The 23482-nt window shown below is 38.6% G+C and overlaps 5 protein-coding genes across 8 annotated transcripts in view; 3 read left to right on the top strand and 2 right to left on the bottom strand.

The window, feature by feature from the left end:
* Positions 1 to 1800: 1800 nt before the first annotated feature.
* LOC110044443 (72 kDa type IV collagenase-like) lies at positions 1801 to 4367 on the top strand. 2 transcript variants are annotated; one of them, XM_089278097.1, is made up of 3 exons: positions 1801 to 1879; positions 3512 to 3667; positions 4142 to 4367. In XM_089278097.1, exons 1-3 carry the CDS (start codon positions 1825 to 1827, stop codon positions 4165 to 4167), a joined length of 237 nt encoding a protein of 78 aa, XP_089134223.1. In that variant the 5' UTR covers positions 1801 to 1824; the 3' UTR covers positions 4168 to 4367. The 2 variants fall into 2 exon arrangements, with proteins under 2 accessions (XP_089134223.1, XP_089134218.1); XM_089278092.1 differs by lacking the exon at positions 1801 to 1879 and having other exon boundaries at positions 3358 to 3667.
* Positions 4368 to 5266: 899 nt separating this feature from the next.
* Positions 5267 to 18823, top strand: LOC110044449 (discoidin, CUB and LCCL domain-containing protein 2-like). 2 transcript variants are annotated; one of them, XM_020749998.2, is made up of 7 exons: positions 5267 to 5563; positions 5649 to 5809; positions 6266 to 6317; positions 17043 to 17374; positions 17887 to 18028; positions 18252 to 18410; positions 18702 to 18823. In XM_020749998.2, exons 1-7 carry the CDS (start codon positions 5509 to 5511, stop codon positions 18713 to 18715), a joined length of 915 nt encoding a protein of 304 aa, XP_020605657.2. In that variant the 5' UTR covers positions 5267 to 5508; the 3' UTR covers positions 18716 to 18823. The 2 variants fall into 2 exon arrangements, with proteins under 2 accessions (XP_020605657.2, XP_089133984.1); XM_089277858.1 differs by lacking the exons at positions 5267 to 5563; positions 18702 to 18823 and having other exon boundaries at positions 5570 to 5809; positions 18252 to 18670.
* Positions 6335 to 11899, top strand: LOC149117575 (uncharacterized). Its single transcript, XM_089277649.1, has 2 exons — positions 6335 to 10280; positions 11130 to 11899. Exons 1-2 carry the CDS (start codon positions 7715 to 7717, stop codon positions 11495 to 11497), a joined length of 2934 nt encoding a protein of 977 aa, XP_089133775.1. The 5' UTR covers positions 6335 to 7714; the 3' UTR covers positions 11498 to 11899.
* Positions 10904 to 16004, bottom strand: LOC149117574 (uncharacterized). 2 transcript variants are annotated; one of them, XM_089277815.1, is made up of 3 exons: positions 15456 to 16004; positions 14619 to 14864; positions 10904 to 13953 (listed from the first exon to the last, which is right to left on the bottom strand). In XM_089277815.1, exon 3 carries the CDS (start codon positions 13891 to 13893, stop codon positions 12658 to 12660), a length of 1236 nt encoding a protein of 411 aa, XP_089133941.1. In that variant the 5' UTR covers positions 13894 to 13953; positions 14619 to 14864; positions 15456 to 16004; the 3' UTR covers positions 10904 to 12657. The 2 variants fall into 2 exon arrangements, with proteins under 2 accessions (XP_089133941.1, XP_089133943.1); XM_089277817.1 differs by lacking the exon at positions 14619 to 14864 and having other exon boundaries at positions 15456 to 16003.
* Positions 18824 to 19554: 731 nt separating the features above from the next.
* The window catches only part of LOC110044407 (cation-independent mannose-6-phosphate receptor-like), a 39164-nt gene continuing 35236 nt past the window's right edge, over positions 19555 to 23482 (bottom strand). The window contains exons 33-36 of the mRNA XM_089277544.1: positions 22860 to 22942; positions 22342 to 22488; positions 21994 to 22081; positions 19555 to 21346 (exon numbers count right to left, since the gene is read on the bottom strand). Of these exons, the coding sequence (XP_089133670.1) occupies positions 21245 to 21346; positions 21994 to 22081; positions 22342 to 22488; positions 22860 to 22942 (420 nt within the window). The 3' untranslated portion in view covers positions 19555 to 21244. The remainder of the gene's footprint in view (positions 21347 to 21993; positions 22082 to 22341; positions 22489 to 22859; positions 22943 to 23482) is intronic.

Here is a 23482-nt window from a genome sequence, read left to right as displayed (position 1 = left end):
TTTGGTAAGCCGAGACAACAACGAACTTCGAACGACAGTGTACAGGAAACCCACGCATACCGACAGAATTCTTGACGAATCATCCTAGAGTCCGACTTCACACAAAGCCACTACTATCAAGACTCAATGAGACGAGCGCGACAAATTACGTGACGAACAACTATAACGCTGACTTAATTAGACGAAACATTCACCAACCTACCGTGTACTGAAGCTGACGCAACGAACAGAAACCCGATACCTGTTACTGCAGTGACTAAACCTAACATGAAGGGCTTTTCTTCTTCTACAGCATCCGTGTAGCACAAAAGCCTACGACTACGTTAGGACACTTACAGTAATAGGCCCTTTGCACGATCCGGTCACATGGTACAAAATCACACATACTGGGATGCAAGTTGCGCAGTGGGACTCCCAAACCAAAGGCAGGTCAAGGTGGACTGGTACGAGTTGCTTTTTTTTTAAGTCCCATTGTGCAACTTGCGTCCCAGCACGTGTGATTTTGTACCATGTGACCGGATCGTGCAAAGGGCCTATTTCTCACCACGTTAAAGACAGGGACGAACCCAACAAGCAGGCAGGAAGCAGTTTACAAGATCAAATGCTTCGACTGCCAGGCATTGGTGAGTCTCTGAAGCTGTTACAGTCTCCCTATTTTTTCCGCCAGCCCTGTCCTCCACCACCCCTACACACGGGCATTTTGTACTCTCTCCAGTGTCGCTCGCATCAAAAGACCAAGATGGCGGCCCGTGGAGTTCAACTATCGACATCTACGATGTCACGGAAAAATAGGGGACTGTGAACAGTCTAAATTATGTCCGATTGGCAATATGCATAAGATTTAATTTCCCAGTAAAGATTATTTGCAGGACTTTATTTGGAATTATTCTTTTCCGCCTGTGTAATCTCCGTGTAAACTTTCCCAGTCAAACACGAAGTTCTTCGCTGTTTCGTGTTCAATTCGCATTATCATTCAAATAAGTTGCAATTGTTAACAAATTAAACAGAGGCTTTTATGGTTCGACGGAGCTTAATAAGGCTGATTAAATAATGGCTTTAAATTGATAGATATCATAGTGTAATATTCGTGTGAGCAGTTGCTTCTTGTAGTGAGTGTTAACGACACCAGTTGATACGGTAAGGAAAAAAATCGAACTTATACCATTTACTTATTTATGATGTAACCATTTTGTCGTGAGTGTGTATCAATACACCTTTTACTAGTTAAATTTGCTGTGTTATTAGGTCACAGTTGCCGGCCCGTCTTTCATTTTTAACGATGTTAATAACATGGTTTAATTATCGTATCTTTTGCTAAGTTCAAAAACCAAACTTGCATTTGTATGGAGAAAATATTTAAATGAAAGTATTTGAAAACGCGTGTTGCACCGTTGCTTCAAGATTTGTGCCCGGTTCTGTTTTACCTATGAAAAAAGAATCATTTTCACAGAGCTCGTCAACTTTAACCACTAAATAATCATAATTTCTCTGCATTCTTCGTTTGATCGCTTTTTGCAAAGAAAACCGTTGGCTGAGTTAATATTGAAATAAAAGAAAATGTCGTTCCCTCAAAACGACATTGCATAGACGTCGAAATCAACAATAGTCTATGCATCAAAGAAACAATAGACGCAAGCATTGGGAAATCTTCTATCAAGTTATTGTGGTTAAGCAACCGATCTAGAACAATAACATTATTGTCTCACGTGCATCTTATTTTTTTGCTCTTGAGCTGGAAATATTGCGTTCTTAATTTACCTTATGTTTGGTGTCCAAAAGAATTATCATTTAATACAACTGGAATATTTTTAGACTTAGTGTAAAATGCTGATGTTATTGTCATTTGCTGTCCTACTGGCATTGCCTGGATCAAGTCATGGTAAGCTAATTCTTCTTTTTCCTTTGTCTGTCAATAGAGAGCAAAATTATATATCAATAAGCGATCAGAGGAGAAATATAGGTTGAAAAAATAAATTGAAAAAGTGACCCGGTATGATAATCCCGCTGCCAAGCCATAATAAAACAACAACATTCTTTTTTTCAGAAAGAGCTATTTTTTAAATTTTCGATCTCATTGTCGCTTACTACATCTAACTATGTGAAATAAAACTAAAAAAAAAATTGTCCTTGACTAAAGATATAAAATGGGAAATTTTGCGTTAAAATACTGTGACATTATTGCTGAAGAAGGTTGCAGTATTGTTGCTTTAACGTCCCACTTTATAATTCTTAGTCAGTGATAACAATTTTGAGTAGTTTTTAGTTTTTTTAATATCATCACGTCTGACTACTAGGATAATTTCATACATCTAACCATGTTTAGCTCAAAATCAGGTTTTGATAAATTCAAATCGGTGACCAAAAACTGCTACCGTGCTGGATCAAGATTGTTTCATATTAGCGCTAATCGCGCGCTCTGAACAAGCGAGCCCAGACTAAGTTTTTTTAAGGATTTGGTTAAGCTTGCCCTTACGCACCAACTATGAAAACACAAGGTGTTGCTGTGCTCCGGGCCAGTAAGTGCTGAGCCAAACCTTCTCGCATTATGTCTAATATCGCAATCACTCTAGTCTACGTATCAAGCGTTCACGCATTTTAGGCACGCAAAAGGCGGGAACACTCTTCGCACGGTCAAAACGTAGCTTTCAGGAAAAAGTAGATGTATACATGTACGCTGGTTACCAAAATGTGGAAAATTGTAACTCATACTTAGGCGAATTTCCGCTCTTTTGTATTGATTCATGGATATTAGGCTATTTGGGGATATTTTCCCCCTCCCAATACCCCCGGGGGGGGGGGATGGCTAAAAGTGAACTGAATTCGGGTTTTAGCTCTACACCCCTATATAGATCTATATAGGTGAGATGCAGTAAGAATATTTCGTGACTCTGTGATTGGCCATGTTTGTGGTCGGTCAAACCCTTCCGCGTTCTGGAGTCTGCGCAGTAGCCACGCAGGGATCTTCTCAATACGATACAGATTGCGTCACGAAATACGAGATTCAGACGTCACTGGACAGAGAGAACTGGGAAACATACAAAGAAAATGGTACAAACAAGGTAAATAAGACTGACGAAGAAAATACTTGCCGCCGTTTTTTTTTTATCAGCCAGTTGTTATACTGTACATGTACGTCCAGTTTCGATCGGCCGAAACGTTTCACAAGTGTACATAAATAGCTAAATGCTTCAATAAAGACTTAGACACGGGTTTACACGAGACCTTTAGTGAAAGCATTTATTCATAACTGAATTTCGTTGCACCATATCAATTTTCTTGTTCCACCATAATAGGCCATATTCGTAGTCTTGGACTGGAACTAGCTTGCACTGGAAGCTAACGCGGCCGGGGAACATCATTTAAAAGTGATAAATGCCATTTACATTTGAAAAGACTGCCTGTATTAGCCTCACTTGCAAGCTAGTTCCAGTCCAATACCGGGAATATGAAAATGGTCTGTTATGGCATCGCTTTATGACTCATCCTAAGCTATTTCTTTCCTTTCTTTCAGACTGCACTGTAAGGACAACGGACAGCAAATGTTGTGTTCTTCCATTCTTGTACGAGGGAGAAAGACACTTTACCTGTGCTTCGACTTTCTTTGGAGAGAAGTGGTGTGCGACAACATATAACTATGATGAGGATGAAGAATGGGGAGAGTGCTTAGGTTTGTCCTATTTCAGTCAATGTATTTGCTTCCATTCTACAGCACAAGTTTGATCGGGACGAGACGAAGTGAAACGAGCAGTGAAATCGGCGCGACGAAATTAAAATTTACGTCTGTTCTCGTTAACTTTCTTCGCACAGCTTCTGTCGCTCGGGTTATTTCGTCTCACCACTACTGACAAAAAAGCAAACACTCACTGCCTACCTCTGTTATACTCGCCAGTCTTGTCTCTACATTCTCGACCGACCTAAGAACTTCCATCTTGAAATTGACTGCGTGATTTATATTGTTTCCTAAAAATGGTGCTTTTGGGTGAAATACCTCTTAGTAACACAATCCTTCTGCTAGTTATGAATTTAAGCCGAACATTTCTACAACGACCACTTTGGGAATAGAGAGAACGGTCATTGTACGGAACTGACCATTTTAAGGAGAATTCTACCGTAATAGACTAAAATTACTTTCTATCAACAGAGGAAGACTTAGAAGCCAAGAAGTAAGAGACAAGGAAAGAGCGTCCACAGTTCACACCAGCACAAAATTGACTTCTTAGCACTTACAGCTCAAGCAAGGAAAACCACTTTCTAGTTCTCGTTTTGCACCTATCTATGTCATTAGAGTCTTTAAATAGGAGGTTAGCATATGTAGTTTTTACATGCAGGAAATCATCAAATAAACACGTTCGTATTCTAGTGCTGAATGATTGTGTCATGTTCTTCTGTGTGACGAAACCTTTTCTGAATGATAAACGATTCTCTATTGTTCCTCCACTCCTCTCAAACCTTACATTAACGAGCCAAACAGGACTGAACCAACAGCATTGAGCCAAACAACAATTGGACGAAGTATGGTACGTATAAGCTAGCTTTGTTTCGATTTTCGCTGCCGAGACGTAAACAACTAAAAAGTTGTTATTCTCCACCGTTGCACTGAGCTAGCACTGAGGGGGCGGTTACAAGTTAGAAGTGTATTAGTGTGGATGGTAGGCCTAACCGTAGAAATAAAGCTGCATGCGTTTTCAAATTTTTCCGGCGTAGTGTGGAGAGGGCCTTAGAAAAATGAATTCAACAATGATATACATACTAGAAGGCTATCAAGTCATGTTTTAATATGGTCAGGAGAGAAGAGAGTTTTCTCTTTTGAGCCACTCGCCATAACTCGACGCTCTGTCTTAGGTCATATCTTTAGTGGTTGTTACGGGAAACGATTTTCTCGCCTCCAGCCATTTGACAAACCATCAGTTCGCCCTCTTGGTTTAGTTGGTCTGTTAGTATGGGCTTTTATTCTCAAATTTCTTTCATTAATCATGCATAATGTTTTGTCGTCCCTCAATTTGCCAGAGAAACAATCAGTCACATTAGTCAGGGTACACAATGTTAGTATTAGTTTACGATTAATTTTTGCACAATTTACCCAAACGTCACTTTTTGTTGCAAAACACTATGTAGAGATCACAAGACGGGATGTAAAAACTTGCTTTTAATAAGAAGTAAGTGTAACTATAATCAGATTTTTATTTTTTGGTTGAATAACAAAAAAGTAAAGAACTCCACCTTTCTATTGTCTAACTGAGTTCTTTTTTTTTTGTCCTCTTTCTCAAGAATTTTTGGCGCCATGTAATAAATATCGAACGCTGGCAAGAAAAACCGATCCAATTATTACACTAGCTGTGTTTGTATGCAGCCTGAATACATCTGATTGACGTTTTATTTAAAGTTCCACAATTGATCGTGAAACGTTTCGACAGTTGACCTAACAACCGACTAGAATAAACGCCACCCAAACGCTAAACCTCTGCTCTGTAGAGTCTGAAAACCTTTCACAACACGGCACATCAAAAAATGTTCTCCATTTGGGTTGTCTCACTGCTGATAACAATCTTCCAGATTTCCTCAAGTAAGTTCACTTGATCGCTGCTATTTTTAAGTTATGGGTGTCGCTAAAGAACATTATTTTAATGCTTCGCTCTGTGGAAGTGCAGGTCACTCTCGCGGCGCCCAAGATGTTGTCCTGAGCAGGAACAAGGCTTTGTCTTTTCACAAACGCTTTATCGGTGACAATAACATAGACGAGGAGTGTTACGGAGAGGAATCGTGCGATTTTGAGGAAGTGGTGGAAAAATTTGATCATTCGGAACAAACGGTTGGTACACCTTACTATATGAATAAGAACGGCGCGCTAACTTGTTTATTACTCAAATTGCATATCCGTTTAGTACTGATCTATTATCAACAGTACCACAAGTTCAATGGTATAATTCCCTTAATTTTCAAAATATGTTATTTGCAGGATTAGTTTTTCAATAATAGAACTGTATTTTTACGTTCTGCGTGCGACGCTTAATTAATATAATGAACACATGCATTTTGAACGCAATTATTAAGTAACAATATTGTTACTGCCTCAGGTTGTGTTTATTTTATCAAAGTGACTTGAATGTAGAACAGCTGACATAATGAAACAAATCAATGCATGACAGAACTGTATGAGGCGTAGCTAGGTTTAGAAAGGAGAGTGTCAACTCCAACACAGAATAAAACTGAGTATAATGGCATGAATATTTTATCTGTTATGTATTTGTATTTTGCATGTCCACAGTACGAATATTGGAACACATACCGCTGTAATATCTCAAGACATCGCTGCAAAGGTATGGGATCTGTTTACCCCAAACCACTCTCTCCTCCGCAGAGGTTCCCAATGGGGCTTTCGTTGTAAAAATCCGCTGGGCAAGGTGGGTGCAGGCGCAAAAGAACGGGATCCACTGAGCGGGGAACCTCTGCCAGAAGCTTGTCGTTTTCTGGTACATCCTTGTCGTTTTCTGGTACATTGATCAATTTCTCAGCCCTCGCGGACTTTGCGAGCTTGAAACTTGGCAAAAATCAGCGCTAGGTATGCTACTACAATTAGCAATCGTTATTTTCCAGACAACGTTACATATTTTCGCAAAAAACAGCAAAAATATTGTTCTCCGAAGCCCCCCCTGGAACCTGGCTGAAACTATGGGGAGTAGTGACAAGTACGTTGTTTTTTGGAGGTCAAATGTCAAAATGGCGGAAGCAAGAGAGGAAGCGCTTGACATTTCCTTCCAAGAGATGTCTCTTGAAGGTAAATATTCCTCTTCTATGTCTTCTTTTTGTCTTTTATCCCTACTAGCTGCATTTCGTTTATTAAATTTCGGCCTTTAGTTCACTAACTTTACAAAGCCATAGCTTCGTTACAAACAAATCTGTCTCTCGGAAGTAACAATTAAGCATATAAAAAGTTACAAACAAACGATTTAAACTTTGAAAACTGTTCCGTCTACTAGTTTTTCAAAAAATCGGTATCGCAATCCGTTTCAATCTTATTTAATTTTTTTCTACATCCGGCCGTATCTCCTTTTGTATATATATGCTGTGTTATTGAAATGCTCTATTTTAAGTGCTTTATGTGCTTTTGGTGGCCATTTTGCCATGTGTAAATCCTTTAAACGAAAACCTCACAACCTCCTTTGGTTTTTTAGATGACCCACAGAAAAGACAGTTAACACCATCGAAGGTTGAGCCCACCAGTAAACGGTCTCGACAGAATTTAAGTGGACGATTTTACAAGGACAGGAAAGAAACGTTTTCTTCTGTTCTCCAAGAAAGGTTTGTGGAAAGTCCAGGGAAACAAGCCACACAAGAATCCATTCTCAGTGCTTTACAGTTAAACAAAGAAGAGAAAGGGCTGGCCACACGTGCTGTAACAAAAACATTCCCCTCTTCCAAATTAAATAAAAGAAAAGGGGTTTATACTAACATCAGAAAAGCAGTTTCTTTTAACTGTGAAGATGATAAATCAGGAACAGTTACTGTGGATAGTGAAATAGCTAATGTACAAGCCCTTATTGCTGAGTCAAGAAAAAGAGGAAATGATCTTCTGGAGGATATTATTGCCAAGGTAACTGCTGGAGAGACTAATGCCTTGCAAGCACTTTTGTTGGCTTACAAAACGGAAACTGAATTGTTAACTGCTAAATCAGAATTACTTGACAAGATCTATGAGCGTGAAATTCAATTTTTAATGAGAACTGATCAGTCATCCACACTTTCTCAGTCAGAGAAAACAAAACTTACAGAGGAGGTAGACTTGTTATCAAAAACATTAAGTTTTGGATTGAGAAGTGGTGAGGAAGTCTTTATCAATGAGGAGATTTTTACAGATCTTGTAAACAATGTTGCAGAGAAGTTTCCCTTTCTCTTTGACATTGTTAAGACTCTCTTTCCAAGTGATGACAGGAGAAAGGAGAAAGGAGCAGTTCACTCTCTAAGCCTATTAATGAGCCTGAGAAACAATCAGTGCCAAAATGATGTAACATTAGTTTTTACAATTCTTCTGGTTGCTTATGGAGCTGGTACACGAATGGTCAATATGCTGAATAAAGTTGGATTAACTCTTCACTGGGACACTCTTATGTCATTCCTGGACAGGTACAACAGGAAAAAGTTTGACAAACTGTACTCTAATATACCAGCAGAGAAACCCTTGTTTTTGCTATTGGACAATGTGAACATTCACAGGGGATATCAAAGACACCATAGGTTGTTTAAGGTGCCAAAGGTGAACATGTGGAACTTCACTGTTAGAGGATTACTAAACCCAGACATCACTGGCATTGAAGATTTGTTGAGTACACCTGACACTTCACTGCAGAGCCAGGACAATGTGGTAGGGTGGAATGCTAACAATATACAATTGGAAAACTGTAATGAACATTTTTTAATTTGGCAGAAGTTCAGTAAAAGTTACATTCTCCAGTTGCTTTATGATGGATTGAACAAGATTCCACCACATGAAAAACCCATTTGGGAAATGAATGAAAAACAATGTAACCAGTGGTTGTCAAATGCTGATGGTTGTACCCAACAGAATGTGAAACTGAGCATTCCCAGCATTGAAAACATTTTTGACACAAGTATGTCCACAGTGAAGACTGATGTTCACATATTACCTCTGTCATTAGAAAATAATGCAACCCTTACAGGAACAAGTGTGATTCTAGATCAGTTTGCTGAGGAATTTGGCCTTTGCAATAAAGTGGACAAACTGGAAACATTGCCATTTGACAAAAGGAACGGGAATTTCAGCCTTAGAAAAGCCAGGGAACATGTTGAGTTTTTAATCATGTTGTATGAACACAGAGATGAAATGGCTGACTTATTAAAAACCTTGGAGGCAACAGAAAAAGAGTTTGACAGTTCTCAAGAGTTAACCACAAATGATGATGGTGATGATGAGCTTGCAGGTGATTCTGATGATGAAAATAGAACAACTATTCAGCAAGTTAAGAGTTGCTTTGCAAAGTGTGATCAAGTTTTCACTGAGCTGTATAATAACATTGCAGATAAGGTGTGGGAATCTAAACAAAGTGATTCAGTGGAACGTGTTATTCAAGACTTGAGCAACATTAACCTGCAGGATGTTAGAGACCATCTTGGCCGTACCTTGTTACATATGGCTGTGGAACAAGGAAACTATGACCTTGCTTGTTGTCTTATGCAAGCTGGCTGCAACCCAAATGCAAAAGAAATGTGTGGTGCAACACCTCTTGTAATAGCAGTGATAAAGAAAAACAAACAGGTCTGTGAACTTCTGGTTAATCACAGAGCTTGTGTGAGAGGGCCTTTGTTCACAAATATTCCATGCCCACTTAAAATTGCAGAACAAATGCAACTAGCTGAAATATATGAAGTACTGAACCCACAAACGTCAGATAATGAGGATGATGACATATCAGGTTATGATGACTCCTTTAAGAGAACAGATATTTTGATCAGGGATGGATCTGATGAACCAGTATCACAGGTGGATTGTAACTCGGAAGGATTTGTTACAGGCTTAGTAGGAGATCAAGGCACCTGCAAAACTATCAGGGGAGTGATGGGGAGAGCTTCAGCTTACGAGTGGGCAGGGATAATACCAGGTGATCTGCATACAAAAGGATACCTTTGTGAAGCCTGTTTTAAAGAACAAGGACCTGGTGGATTCCACTACATTGCCAACAAGGTAATGAAGAGACCAAAGCTCATTTCTGATGTTTTCAAGAAGAAAAAGTTTGAGACAGGAAATCAAGATCGAATAAAAGAAGCAGTACAAGACTGTGCTAGGTCATATGGAATAGCTGCTGTAATTGAATTTGCTAAAAGTGACTGTTATCCAGGTCCGAGAGATAGGTCAGCTAGCCTCAGAAAGTCAGGGAACCACAATGATGTGCTATATGATGCATTCATTAAATGGATAGAGCAATCAAGTGAAAGGAATGTTGCTTTCAGGTACTATTCAAGAATGTTCCTGTACTATGGGCCTCTCCTTGAACTGTTTGACATCTCCACATCACATGTTTTAGGCCAAGCAAGAGAGGTTTGCTATATTCTGCAGTTGCCCACTTATGCTCATTTGAATTTCAAGAACTATTTCACAGAAACATTTGCTCATGTTGTCAATTTTCTTGGAAAATGGCCTTTGGCATTCCGCAAATTGCTTCAAAAGAATTGTGCAGTTAACCTTTCTGGAAAGAAAGGGGGAGCCATGGAATTGGATGCATTTGTGGAAGCTGAAATAGTTCAGCCACTCAAGATCTATGTGTCAGGTAAGAGCAGTTCAGTTGTAATGATATGACAGGTGGTCCTGACCAACCAGCACAATAGTGCCCTAATCATATGGGAAAATTGTCTGAGTGATGAAATTAATTCAAATTTGACACTCAGTTGAATACACTTGATACTAAATGACTGGTCCTGAGGGAAAACAGTTAATTTTGTTCAAGGAAAACAAAGTTAACTAATTGATTTCCTAAGGGAGTAAGTGATTTGTTATAATTCATAATTAATACATAAGGATGGCCCTCAACATTTGCAGGCAAAGGTGTACTGTTACCCTCTGACGTCATGGATTTTGTAATGTTGCCCAGACTACAATGTATAGCAGGAAACAGTTTTATTGATACATGTCATGCGAACTTAAGAGCATGTGTTCTTGGGGGAAAATTTCAGCTTTGTAACAATTTTTGTCATGTCAACTTTTGTAAATTTCATATAGCTCACAGGTCTAAAGATAAGTTGTGAATGAATTAAATAATCATATATATTTGCCAGTTAACAACTGGTTCATGCTTTAGTGAGCACAATGGAGGTATTTGATTGCAAGCCTCTGCTAGCTATGTTATAAATAACTATCATTATCATCACCAATCAAATACCTTACAAAAATGAATTCATTTGATCAAACTTTATTTTTGTGTAAAGATGGCCAAGCAAGGCACTCTCTCTTTTAATGTTGTGGACACCTATTGAACATGAAATATCAAAAAAAAAAATTCTATCACTTAAAATGTCTAGTCTTTAAGTAGTTGTCAGAACATTGTCATAGTATAGAAATTATTATAAATATGAAAAAAAAACCCTCACTTATGTAATATGTCTGTAATTTTCCGTTCTAGGACATACCTCAGTGAAGATGTGTGAAAGGATAATGTCTAGTATTGATCTGTTTAAAGCTGTCAGGAAAGCATATTCCTCCAAACAAGGTTTTGATGAGCACACCACCCAAAGACATTCTGTTCCAAACTCTTTCCTAGACCAGCTTAAAGGCACGTGGTTTTGCTTAAAAAATGGATTCTTCAATGGAGTTCAATCGGATGACCCCCCTGATGTGTATACTCTTGAAGGCAGTAGCAAACCAAGTGGTAAAGTTCAAAAATGTCATTTGGATGTCAATGAGAAGGGCACCAAAAAGGTTGCAGAGAAATTCAAGGATAAGCTGTATGAATCCTTTCCTGACCTACACTTTGACCTTTTGACAAATTAAGTTTGAAATTTGCAGTGTGAAGTTTTACAATTATGAAAGTATTTATCCACTGCTTAAAAGGCTAACAAAGTGTAACATGAAGTACTTAATTGCCAAGTGTCTTTTACAGACAGAAAATGTGCAGTTCAAGAAAATATTCATATACCCACCTCACAGAAGGTCATTACAAATTTGAGGGGATAAAAAACCTTCTGCAGGAGGGGTATGGATGTTTTCTGGAACAACACAATAAATAGAGCCAATTGCAAGTCAGGAAGTCACACAATTTATAATAATTATTTCTTAAGTTTCCCTCAAATTTTTTGAAGGTTAATTCTATCATTTTACATGTAGAAGCTATTCCTAGGTGCTCTAATGATAGTCAGATTGTTGGGAAGGTGCAAATAAAGAAGAATTGTGTACCAGTAGTCAATAACCTTGGACCAAAGAAAACTTAGTTATTTAAAGCTGACAACAGCAAACCCAGTTAATCACTCAGGATGTACTTTTTTGGTCTTTCGAGTATTTACATGAAATTATTGTCAACTGTTTGCATGACCCCAGGGGGATCATTAAAACAGTCATGGATACAAGTTCAGGATTTTTTGTGCTGCATTAACCCTTTAAGGCCCTAGTGTGATCAACTTCAAATTTCTCCTTGCAATATCAATATTAAGTCAATCACCAAAGAGAATTTACCTTCAAACTGAAACAAAAATTTCTCATAGCTGCAGAAACAGCAAATTAAAAGTGCAGAGATCAAGGAGAATTTGTATGTTGATTATGGGGTTTAAAGGGTTAAGCTCTTACTGAGGCTAATTATGTTTTAGTTCAGGTCAACATGTCTGATCCTGATAGTATGCCATTTACATCACCAACAGTTAAGAGAATGTTGGAAGATGCTCCATCAATTTTCTCTTTGAGGAAACCTTTAAGAAGAAGGCAGTATATTAATTTTACCAACAGCTTTCTTCCATTTCTTCCTGGTAAAAATTCCTTAGCCTTGCAATAACTGGTAAGTTTATCCAAACCATTAGTTAAGATCTCAGCTGATGCAGATCCCATTAAAACTTGAGAAAGCAAAGTAACAGTCACTTTTCCATGGCCAAGTGGCTGCATTTCTATCAGACAGTGGATGACAATTTTGGCAAGTTCTGTCTTGCCACTTTGTATTTCCTCTGCTACAGGTCCTCTTGTGCACACATCACATGCCTCCTCACAAGGGATTGAATCATCTTCCCCAAAATATGATAGTAGACCCACATGCCTACACACATTAGGCTGGATTGATTGAGTTTATTGTACCTTTCATTTCTGTTACCTTCATCTTGAATTTTACTGATGTTATGCAGATGAAAAGACCGGTTTTCAAATTTGAACAAAGCAATGCATGTTGCAGGATTTCTGTCTCTCCCAGCCCTTCCAATTTTCTGGTAATAGTCTTCAAGGCACTCTGGGAATGTTAGGTGAACGACAAATCGTACATCTTCTTTATTGATTCCCATTCCAAAGCACTTTGTTGCACACATAACTTTGGCATTGCCATTGCTCCACAGTTCTTCATGTTTCTTTCTGTCAGTATCACTTAGGGTGCCATGGACATATGTGACACTTATGTTGTGTTTCTTTAGCTCTTGAGCCATGTCCATTGCATCCTGACGCCTTGCACAGTAAACAATTCCACAACTATTCTGAAATTTCTCCTGTAGTATTGTGGCCACTTGTTTCTTTGCATTGTCTTTCTTCTCTTGCACTTCAATAAACAGGTTCTCTCTCATAAAAGATGTCTTGATTACAGTACACTGCTGGAGTTTTAAGCTGTCAATAACTACCTGCAAAGTATGGGGTGTTGCTGTTCCAGTAAAAGCTGCCATTGCAGTTCCAAACTTTTTTAGTTCTCCTAGTCTTGTGAAATCTGGTCTGAAGCCAACTCCCCAGGAATCGACGCAATGAGCTTCATCAATGGCAATGAAGGCCAGCCGGCTATTGCCTTTCCAGTTTGATAAGACATTTTGAAGTCTTACATTAAAAATACATTCTGGACTAGTAAAAAGCATAACATATTGGGACCTAAACCGAGTAAGACTGTGAACTACAAAATCCATCTCTGTGTCTGTGATTGAAGAGTTAAAGTAAAAGGCAGACACACCTTTTTCCCTCAGAGCAGCAACCTGCTCTTCCATTAAAAATTTTAGAGGTTCAATAATGACAGTTAGACCTTGCTTAATTATGGAAGCAATAGTAAAAATTAAGCTTTTGCCTCCCCCAGTGGGCATCAATATTACACAGTCTTTGCCCTCAACTATGGCTTGGATGGCCTGTTGTTGTCCCTCACGGAAGGAATCATATCCGAAAACTGTCTTCATGACATGGAGAGGTTCATCTTCTTTAGACACGGCATCTGGAACCCCTTGCATAATTCCAGCATGAACTGGCTGGGTTTCAGGTGCAGGAGTAGGTAGTGGACTTGCCTGAAACTACAATTTAAATAGCAGACAAAAGATTATGTTTGCCACATGAAGCAGTTCTTTTGAAGATGGTGAAGGTATTTTTAGGGGGGGGGGGGGCATGGCAGTGGCTGATTTCAACAAGAAAATTGGCCAAAAAGAATAGAATATATCTGGGCAAACAGAGGTTAATTTTAATTAATTTGCTGGTCAATGTTCTCCTGTTATCAGTGAATTGTAACACATAGGTAATGAGAATTAAAGAAATGATCTCCAATGATGAATATTTACTTATGTCTTGATGTGTATACAAGTTCTCCCAACTAGTACTCATGAAAATGTTTGAGACCAGTAAGGATAATTTGTGAAATGGTGTTTTTTAATTTCTTTAAAAGTACTTAATTTTAAATACTAGTGTTAGGATAGAATTTTACAGCACTCTCCCAGAGGAGTCAGAAAATAATCTTGTCTTTATGGGTAAAAATTGTATGTTTTAGGTGCAGTTCTGAAAGTCTCAAAATTCTACTCTGTGTATGTTAATTTAGTTAAAAGTTAACATGAAAGAATAAAAATTTAAAACATCCAACAACAAACAGAATGCATTGTTTTATTCTATGGTATGTCTTTCATATTTTCATCCACAATTAAATTTGGAGTGGGACAAAGACAATTACCCCATTTATCTTTCTAGCTACCTTTTTATGAAACGTGGCTTCTGCATAGATTTTTTCCTTATTTCGCCACAAGGCAAATGTTGACTCCAACCACTTGTTCTTCACGGCAACTGTTACAGGTTTATTTCCAGCCTCCAGCCAGTTCAATACTCCTTTATGCCAAAGGTAAAGGCCAAACAGCTTTGCTGCCTCTTTCTCGTGTGTTGCCACTAAGGCAAAACATTCATCATTGAATTCAATGGTGAATGATTCATAATGAGCTGAATTCTGGATTGTTATAGAAGACAGGTGATCAGCGAGTTTAATAAATAATTATGCAACGTTAAAGATGAAAATTAACTGCAACTGTATGTATTTAGTTGAAGTTATTTTGACTGTTAAGTATTTTTGGTGTTTGTGCAATAAAATAATAAATGGAATAATTTATAAGTTTTCAAGGGGATTTCCAGCAAATAAAGACTATTTACAAGACTGACACATCAACGAATCAACCATTCCTGAGCTTTATTTAAAACAAGAAAACAGGAAATTTAATACATATCTTACATGTGGTATTTTTGTGCTGCTTTTAAAAGAATATTTTGGTACGGATTGTTGTTTATTAACGAAAAGTCTTTCAACTGAAGCTTAAATTTATCGAATTTGATTATACTGCTGAACAGAAAGCTCCTTTTTACAGCAATATTTTTCTTACAGGAAATATATCAGCGATTTGATCGAGTACATTTCAAAATACACATGAAAAGCATTTATTTGGTCGAGGAAAAATATAACTAATAAGCTTAAGTTTAGCAGCACTGCAAGGAAATTTCGTACTCGATAATCAATGAATTTAACAACACTTCAAAGAAACCTTACTTGTTCTCTTCTCTTTTGAGACAGAATCAATAAGTTGTTCAGAGTTTCATCTGCCAAACGTTTCCTTAAGATATTCTTTCCTTCTTTAATTTCTTGATCGCCACATGGCGGGTCTTCTGAAGTGATGCTTTAAGCCATCGCTACATAGCAAAATACTTTCAGACAAACAGTCTTTATGAGGACAACAAAGTTTTCCAGCTTTCCACGCATCCAAATACGTTTTTTGTACTTGAACATCGCGTAACCGCAGAACAGGACATTCCAATCTGGCCGCCATTTTGCTGACCGACAAACATGTGCGGCATACCCCGGTGAGGAATACTGATGAAAAGTTACCTCCCCCAGATGGCGGCCATATTGGGCGTGACATCTGGCAGAGGGTCTCGCGGCCGCTCTCGCCATTTTATTACGCCTGCACTCACTACGTACAGCGGACTCTCCCCACCTAAAACCTGTCAGAGCCTCTGCGGAGGAGAGAGCCCAAACCACACTTAAGCTTTCTTTATTTTTTATTCAGTGAATTTAACTGTGATCTCACGAAAATAAGACAAGCAAGAAATCATGACTAGACATATATACTTTTTTTTGGTGTTCGACAATAAAATTAGACAGGTTGAAAACTGACTCGTCCCAAACCGTCTCTGAGTGTCCGACGGGGGCGCGAGTCGACTGGGGGAAAGTGATAAAGCAGGGGTTGATAAGAAGGAAGAGAGACGTGGTCCCGCGCCTTTCATCCTTCCCACAGTCTATCCATTTCCACATCAGGGAGTTGTGAGTTTGCACTGATAGAAATGTTTCACTTTGCCAAGAGATATAAAAAATAACGGCTTTATGCCAGGCTTGATGCATCAGTACGACATGCTGAGATATGTGAATAACGTGTAAATAACGGGCAAAAATTGTGAATTTTCTTGAAAATTGGTCAGACTCCACAATATTGCGAATAATTCTGCTTTATGAGAATGTAACCCCCCATGACATAGCGTACAATGCGCATTGCACGCACCTGGAATATGGACAATATGAATCAAGGATATGCTAGAAAATTTATAATTTTCTTAATTTTTTTGAAAAAATTTAAACTAAAAGGGTTTTGGCTTTTTATTTCTTTTCATTTGAACAGGGTTTATTCAGGTTTTTCGGAAAAACGTACCAAATGCGTCCAAACCCATGAAAAAAAGGCTAAAACTAGCGGTTTAATTTGGGTCATTAATCGTTACGTGCTAATTAATAGCAGCTAACCATGGAAGGCCCAAACAATTGACAGAGTTTCCTTGTTCCACTCGACCAGTTTTCAGTGTTGCATATATTTCACATTTAACACTTATTGTGATCACACCTTGATTAACTCTCGATTCTTTCTCCTGAGAATATTCCATCTTATCCCACCTTATTCCACAGTTTCAGCCCCCTCTGTCATGTTTTGTGTGTGTTCTGCGAAACCCCTCCAATTATTCAGGACGTAGATAGGTGATTAAAAGTACATTTTTTTACTTCGAGATGCGCACATATCTTCTCACTCCAGGCAAATAACCCTGACGCGGGATGGCATAATTATAATCTTGTTTTTTATTCTATTTAATCCAGATCTCGCGTGCCGCGGTTATCCAATCGGTATGGAGAACGGAAAGATCGCGGATGACAACATCGTTGCGTCGTCATGGCAGGAACCTTTCCACGCCTTCCGACCTGAGGCGGGCCGCCTTAACAATGATGACGGTGTTTGGTGCCCAAACACTCTAGGGGAAGCGGATAAGGAGTATTTTCTTCAAGTGGAGTTTCCGGCTAGATACAACGTCTGTGCCGTCGCTACTCAGGGCTCCCCTCTCCACAAGACCGACTGGGTGAAGAAATATCGGATTCAGTACTCCGTGGACGGCGAGAACTTTACGCTGTATACTGAAAATGGAACTGTGAAGGTATGGTGGGTGAATTCACAATATGTAGGTGGGGGCTGAAGCACCAGTTCTCGCTGAGAAAATTGTTCCTAAGATAGATTGCAAAGCAGACAAACACAGCAGGCGCATAGAACCAAAACAGTGAAGAGGACATTAGTGACGGATTTAAGGAACCGACTCGTGGCCTTCATATAGTTACTGTAGTTACGGTACTGCGGTGATTTAATGAGCCAGGAAAACCAGGAGGACTTCATATGCATGCTCGGGCATGTCTCATAATAAAATTATACCTATATTACATGCAGCAAATGTAATCCTTGCTACTGTCCGTCTAGAAAGCAGAGTGTTTTCCGAGTAGCTTGTGTTAGGACTTATCAACATCTTGAACATAGTTCTATCACGCTTAACATATAACATTCTTGCCTTTTACACTGTATGGCAAGTCCTTTGCGAGTGAAAAGTCACGTTTCACCACCAACACTTTTATAATAATACACGTCTTGCAATAATGTACACGGTTGTTTTTCTTGCAGGAATTCACAGCTAACACTAACGCAAATGACATGGTGAAGAATGATTTAAACCGACCAATTACAGCACATTTCATTCGGTTCCTTCCGGTGGAATGGAACTACAAACCCTGTATGAGAGTTGAGCTGTACGGAACTGCTATCGGTAAGAACAAAACTCACTTTACTACCTCTTTTAGACAACATGTTTGCTTAGGTGTTTGTTGGGTGCTTGAAACCTTCCTGTACTTCACACTTCCTCGGTATTCGTATTTTCTCCCTCTGATGATGACGCAACGATGACCAAGCAAAAGAATTTCCTTGTCCTGTCTTTTTTGATGTGATATTACTAAGGAGAGTACGTATACACTGTATTTCGTGTTTTGCAGCTTGTCCGTGGAAAGCCAAGAATGACAAATGCTGCGTATTTCCTTTCACGTTCAAAGGAAAGAAACATTACAAATGCATCATAGATTGGGTGTGGATGCCTTGGTGCGCTACAACGTCAAACTTTGACAAGGACGGCAAGTGGGAAAACTGCCTTCCAAGTACGTATTATGCTCTTTTTCATACAATTTTCAACTGCAACTTCCAAGGTGTAGTCACTGCGGTTTTACAGACTGTTTTACTTCAGAATCACTTTCCCGGGAAAATATTATCTTGGTCAGCATGAATGATATAATATAATTCATGAAAACATATGATCTCTCGCTTTAATTTTGCTTCATTTCGTTATATTTACATTCGTTTTTCTTCGATCATTGCTGAAAGATTTGAAGACGTTGATTATTCTAAACACTAACGACACTCTTAGTAACCAAGACTAATTTTCTTGACAGAAAGCAAGCAATAGAGTGAGCCAGGGAAAAACTAAAGGAAATATCAAATGGATACTAAACTTCTGTAATTTGGTTGGTGAAGGAAAATTTGACTTAGAGATAATAAAAATACGTCAAATGCAGGCTGTGTTGACTTCACTGTTTTGGTAACCTGTCAGGAGGAACAAAAACGAACGATGATTTGGAAACCATTCATATGGAAACACGTTGCGCCTTCAGGTTCATTTTAATTTAAATTGAAATTATTTCTATTTGAAAGGTTTTCCATAAAGACTCGTTTGAAACAGAGGCACAAGGACTTAACAATGGCCTACTGATTAAAACGTGTTGCACGAGTTTTCTGGACCAGTCAAAACACAAAGAGGAGGGAACACACGTGTTCAAATGACATTAAATTTCGACAATGAAAACGCTATTGGGAGCTTGTGCGCAATACATTTGTTTCGACAAAGATTGTCCCATGAAAGCGTAAAAGCGTACAGAACAACGTGGATTGGTATTAAGGGTCGTAATAATTTGGCGTTGCTTAATTGAGGTTCACAGTGTTTCAGCAAGCAGGAAGAAACACACGTGTTGGCGCTGTTTCCTTCAAGCCGAAACACCTTGAGCTTCAATCAAGCAACCGTAAACCACCATTGCCTATAATACCACAGGGGCTTTCAATTTACGCTTTCGTACAGTACAACTTTTCTATAAACAGCTGTACACTGCCCTGGTGTAGCATGGTCTACTGTTTCAGTTTGAATTGAGGTCGCTACAAATTAACTGGCTTGCATAGCTCTAAAGCACCACGTCCTGGTTCGGTTTGTATAACCTCAGCACATCTGTTAATTTAAAGCCATAGTAACATGGATTATTAAATAAAACTTCTCCTTTATTAACCTCGTAACAAACCATTCATCGAGAAGCTCAAAATTAACGATTACCGCTATTTAAACCCAGAAAATTGCTGTTTTTTGAAGCAACAAAGCTAGAAGGCGTCAGTCGTTTTTCCGACCATTCCCTTTAGACAAGTGAAAATTCGCTAATTTATAAGAGTGAAACCTCATAATTAAAGTGCCACTATGATGAAATTCTCGATACCCAATTTTTCACATTTTCGTACACAATAGGTCTTTCCTAAATATCTTGGCAAATTTCAATCTATTGCGAACATTAGAACTCATCTTTTTTGGACCTTTATTTCTGAGAATTTACGGCCGCCATTAATTTTCCTTGTTCCAAGTTTTGGTTGAGAATTGGAGAAAATGACGTCATTTTCTCAAAAATACCGCACGGGTTACCGTTATAATAACAATTAGCCGCAATTCGCATAAAGAATAACAAAAACTTTGGCTCATATATTCGTGCAATTTTCCTCATGAATTGTTATTATAATTTCAACCCGTGAGGTATTTTTGAGAAAATGACATCATTTTCTCCAATTCTCAACCAAGACTTGGAACAAGGAAAATTAATGGCGGCCGTAAATTCTCGGAAATAAAGGTCTAAAAACGGCGAGTTCTAATGTTCGTAATAAACTGAAATGCGCCAAGATATCTAGCAGAGACCTATTGTGTACGAAAATGTAAAAACATGGATATCGAGAATTTCATCATAGTGGCACTTTAACGTTTTATCTCTAAGTATTTCTGGCCACCCTAGATGGCAATTTCAATAATTACAATTCTAACTTCACATCTTAAAATTTATCTGTCTAATTTTTGTAAAAAAAATTTAAGCTCCCCTGTAAAAACGACTTTGCTACAATGAAAAGTTCACCGTCATTTGGTCTTACGTTACGTCACTAGGTCAGAATCTTAATTCTCCCTTAATTCTTGAAAACTAGCCTGATTGAATTTATTATGAAAAAGTTCACAAAACTTTGGATTTAAATACTTGCGGTGAGTTAACAACTCTGGCTGTGAAATTCTACTTTCAAAAAAACCTTTCCACGATTGTGACCAATAACTTGTTGGTCTCACAAGTCCAGACTTTAAGTCTACCTTTTGTTATTTCGGGCAGTTAACTAGATCCCAACGAGAACAACATTCATGAATTCGTATGGGTAATCAAATGGCGACGAGTGAAATTAGGAAATAATTTCACGCGCGCCGTGTCAAAATATCATAGGTGACAAGTTACGCTTACCATCGTTGGTTTTTGAATGCTTATAGTATCGAGAAATTTCGCGCCAAACGTTGCTATGGCAATTTTGTAATTTCACGAGTGAAAATATAAATTAACGTAGAAATTTGGCGCCAAAGTTGAGCATTAATCTGTCACCCATTATATTACACCTCTGACCACACAGCCATCTCTACACATCACGTACACTCGCGTACGTCTCATTGTCTAGCAAAACTCATCTGCACACAATTAATGTTATCTGAAAGCACGAGATGCAAATCTGACTACAAACTGGATGGTCAGTGGCATACACTGTACCCAGTTTCTCTCGGTTAACATTGGAAGCGACTGTTGTCACTATCGTTTCATTCTTAACTAAGGTATCCCGAGATGCAGCTGTGCTTGCAATGCATTGTATATCCAGTCTCTCTCGGCTAAAATGGCAAGAGATCGTCATCATCGTTTTCCACTTCCTCGTCGCTGCCTTCTGCTTCCTTTATGAGTGAATCTGCTTCATCGTCATCGGAAACGTTCAGCTGTCAAAAGCAACATGTATTCTTGAGATTAACAGCCTTTCCTGAGTTAAAAAAAACCTACTAATACTCTCTATCAGGAACACTGTCTATAAATACCTCTTACTAACCGAGTTGGAGGTCCGTACTGTGAGTTACGGACCAAGTTTTTTCCCTACGGATTCGGGAACGATTTCTATTCACGCGCAACGGCTTCAAATTTCTGAAGCAAGTCGAAAGCAAAACGAGTTAATTTGAAATCGTTGTTAAGTCATTAGCACGTTTTAATACACAATTTAAAGTAAAAGAAAGTTTTAATCTTTTACTTGATTAATCACGAAACATTTTGGCAACAAAAACAACTTGAAGTTTTAGCGGGCCGTACAGTAGAATACGGCCCGTTAAAATTGACCAATCAAAGCGCACGTAGTAAATGAGAGATATAATAAGGTCTAAAATGGAATAGTTAAAGCGGCCGTGCGCATTTTTTTTTTTTTTGTTATGTGCACGCGGAAATTTTTTAAAAAACTTGAGAGAAGAGGACAGAGATGGATGAGGTGCAGCCGAGCGCTTCTGTCCGCTCTAGAAAGTGCTTTTAAGCCTTAAAAGACAAAGACCATAAAACACACTGAGACTGGCCGCGGGTGAATATTGGCTAAGCGTGGTAATACCTTTTGATATCTGTGCACTGGAAACTTGATCTCCTTCCGAAGAACATGTCTCTTGAAATTCATCCGCACACAGGAAATAATAGAATGTCTAAAATAATAAACACACAGAACGAAAATTCAGTACCATAGTGGAGTGATTTCTATCGAAAGTACCGCAGTTATCAGCAGTTTGGCATACCAGCGAGGCGAAAACGTCAGTTCTAATAAGTATTGAGCCTTTCGGCTCGTTTCATGCCCTTTAAAACAAAAAGCGGCTTCAAAGGACATTCCCCTGGGATTACTTCACATTTCCCTGAGATTGATGTTTTTTAATTTTTTTTTTTTACCATTAAGTTAAAAGTCACTTACCTTCTGGATGGTTTATAAAAAACAACGGCAAAGACTACTATCAAAAAAACCGTAAACAGCACGCCAAAGGCGATGCCCACGTTTTTCTTTGTAGCAGACTTGGCTGTTTTGTGGCCAGCCTCAGGAATATCTGTCACTTCGTGACTCCTGAAAAAACAACAAAAACATCGACAAACAAAATCACAAAAGGCAATTAGAGTATTACAAAGTTTGAAGGAGTTCATATATACAAACGAGTTATGCCTCAAGGCGAGTGTGTATATCAAGAAAATATAAGTGGCAAGTAGGATATTCCATGGCATACCAGAGAAATTATTGCGTAACTATTTTATACCACGCCATAGAAAATACAGTGGACAACACTGTCAATGCGAGATACGCGCAGCGCATGATGGGAAGGTTGGGAAGGGAAGGTTGGGAAGGCCGATTAAACTACGACCTTCCTTTATTCTGATTGGTTGTATTTTTTATGGCATGGTGTAAAATACAATACACCCGGCATAACGAGCAATACTTACAGGTCGTTTGAACAGACAATGGATGTTGGCCATATAAAGAAGCGGTGCGCGTTGCTGGACACGTAATCAAACTTAGGACTTCCCTGCAAAAAAATGGCAAGAAATGTTGTTTCTATGCTCTTTGCCTAGCTTTTAAAATAAAATCTGGCGAAATATATTTCCTTAACTTAACCAGCTTAACTCGCATGTTCACAATCACGTAAATTTGCAACTTTCTTTGCAGACTCTAAATCTAACGAATCAGTAGTCACGAATTGGCCACCTATCTAGTTTCACCTCGCTCTGTTCATTCTTGGTAGCCATTTTGTACTCTGAACAGTTTTTGATTGACAAGGTCACGTGATAAGTACAGAGAGCTGTTAGCAAGAGCAACCTGGCCAATACGTTAAGGGAAACTGCGATGGACTTCAGGTGGGATTAACATAAAAACACACCATTTTATCAAACTTTTCTCGTGGTAAGATCTAATTGAAAACCATGGCAAAGTATACATTTTTAGAAAGCTTTTTTGGACCCTAGAACTGTATTGTAACCTGACACCGGCTGATTAAATCGGCCATCCGCTGGGGAATGCCAGGGTTTACTTAAGAAAAGATAACTCCTACAAGAACTGATCAAAATAT

Source organism: Orbicella faveolata, unplaced genomic scaffold (assembly GCF_042242905.1).
Source record: "Orbicella faveolata isolate gen_17 unplaced genomic scaffold, um_ofav_v1 contig_12, whole genome shotgun sequence".
Taxonomy (NCBI): Eukaryota; Metazoa; Cnidaria; class Anthozoa; order Scleractinia; family Merulinidae; genus Orbicella; species Orbicella faveolata.
This window is presented reverse-complemented; position numbering and strand designations above follow the sequence as displayed.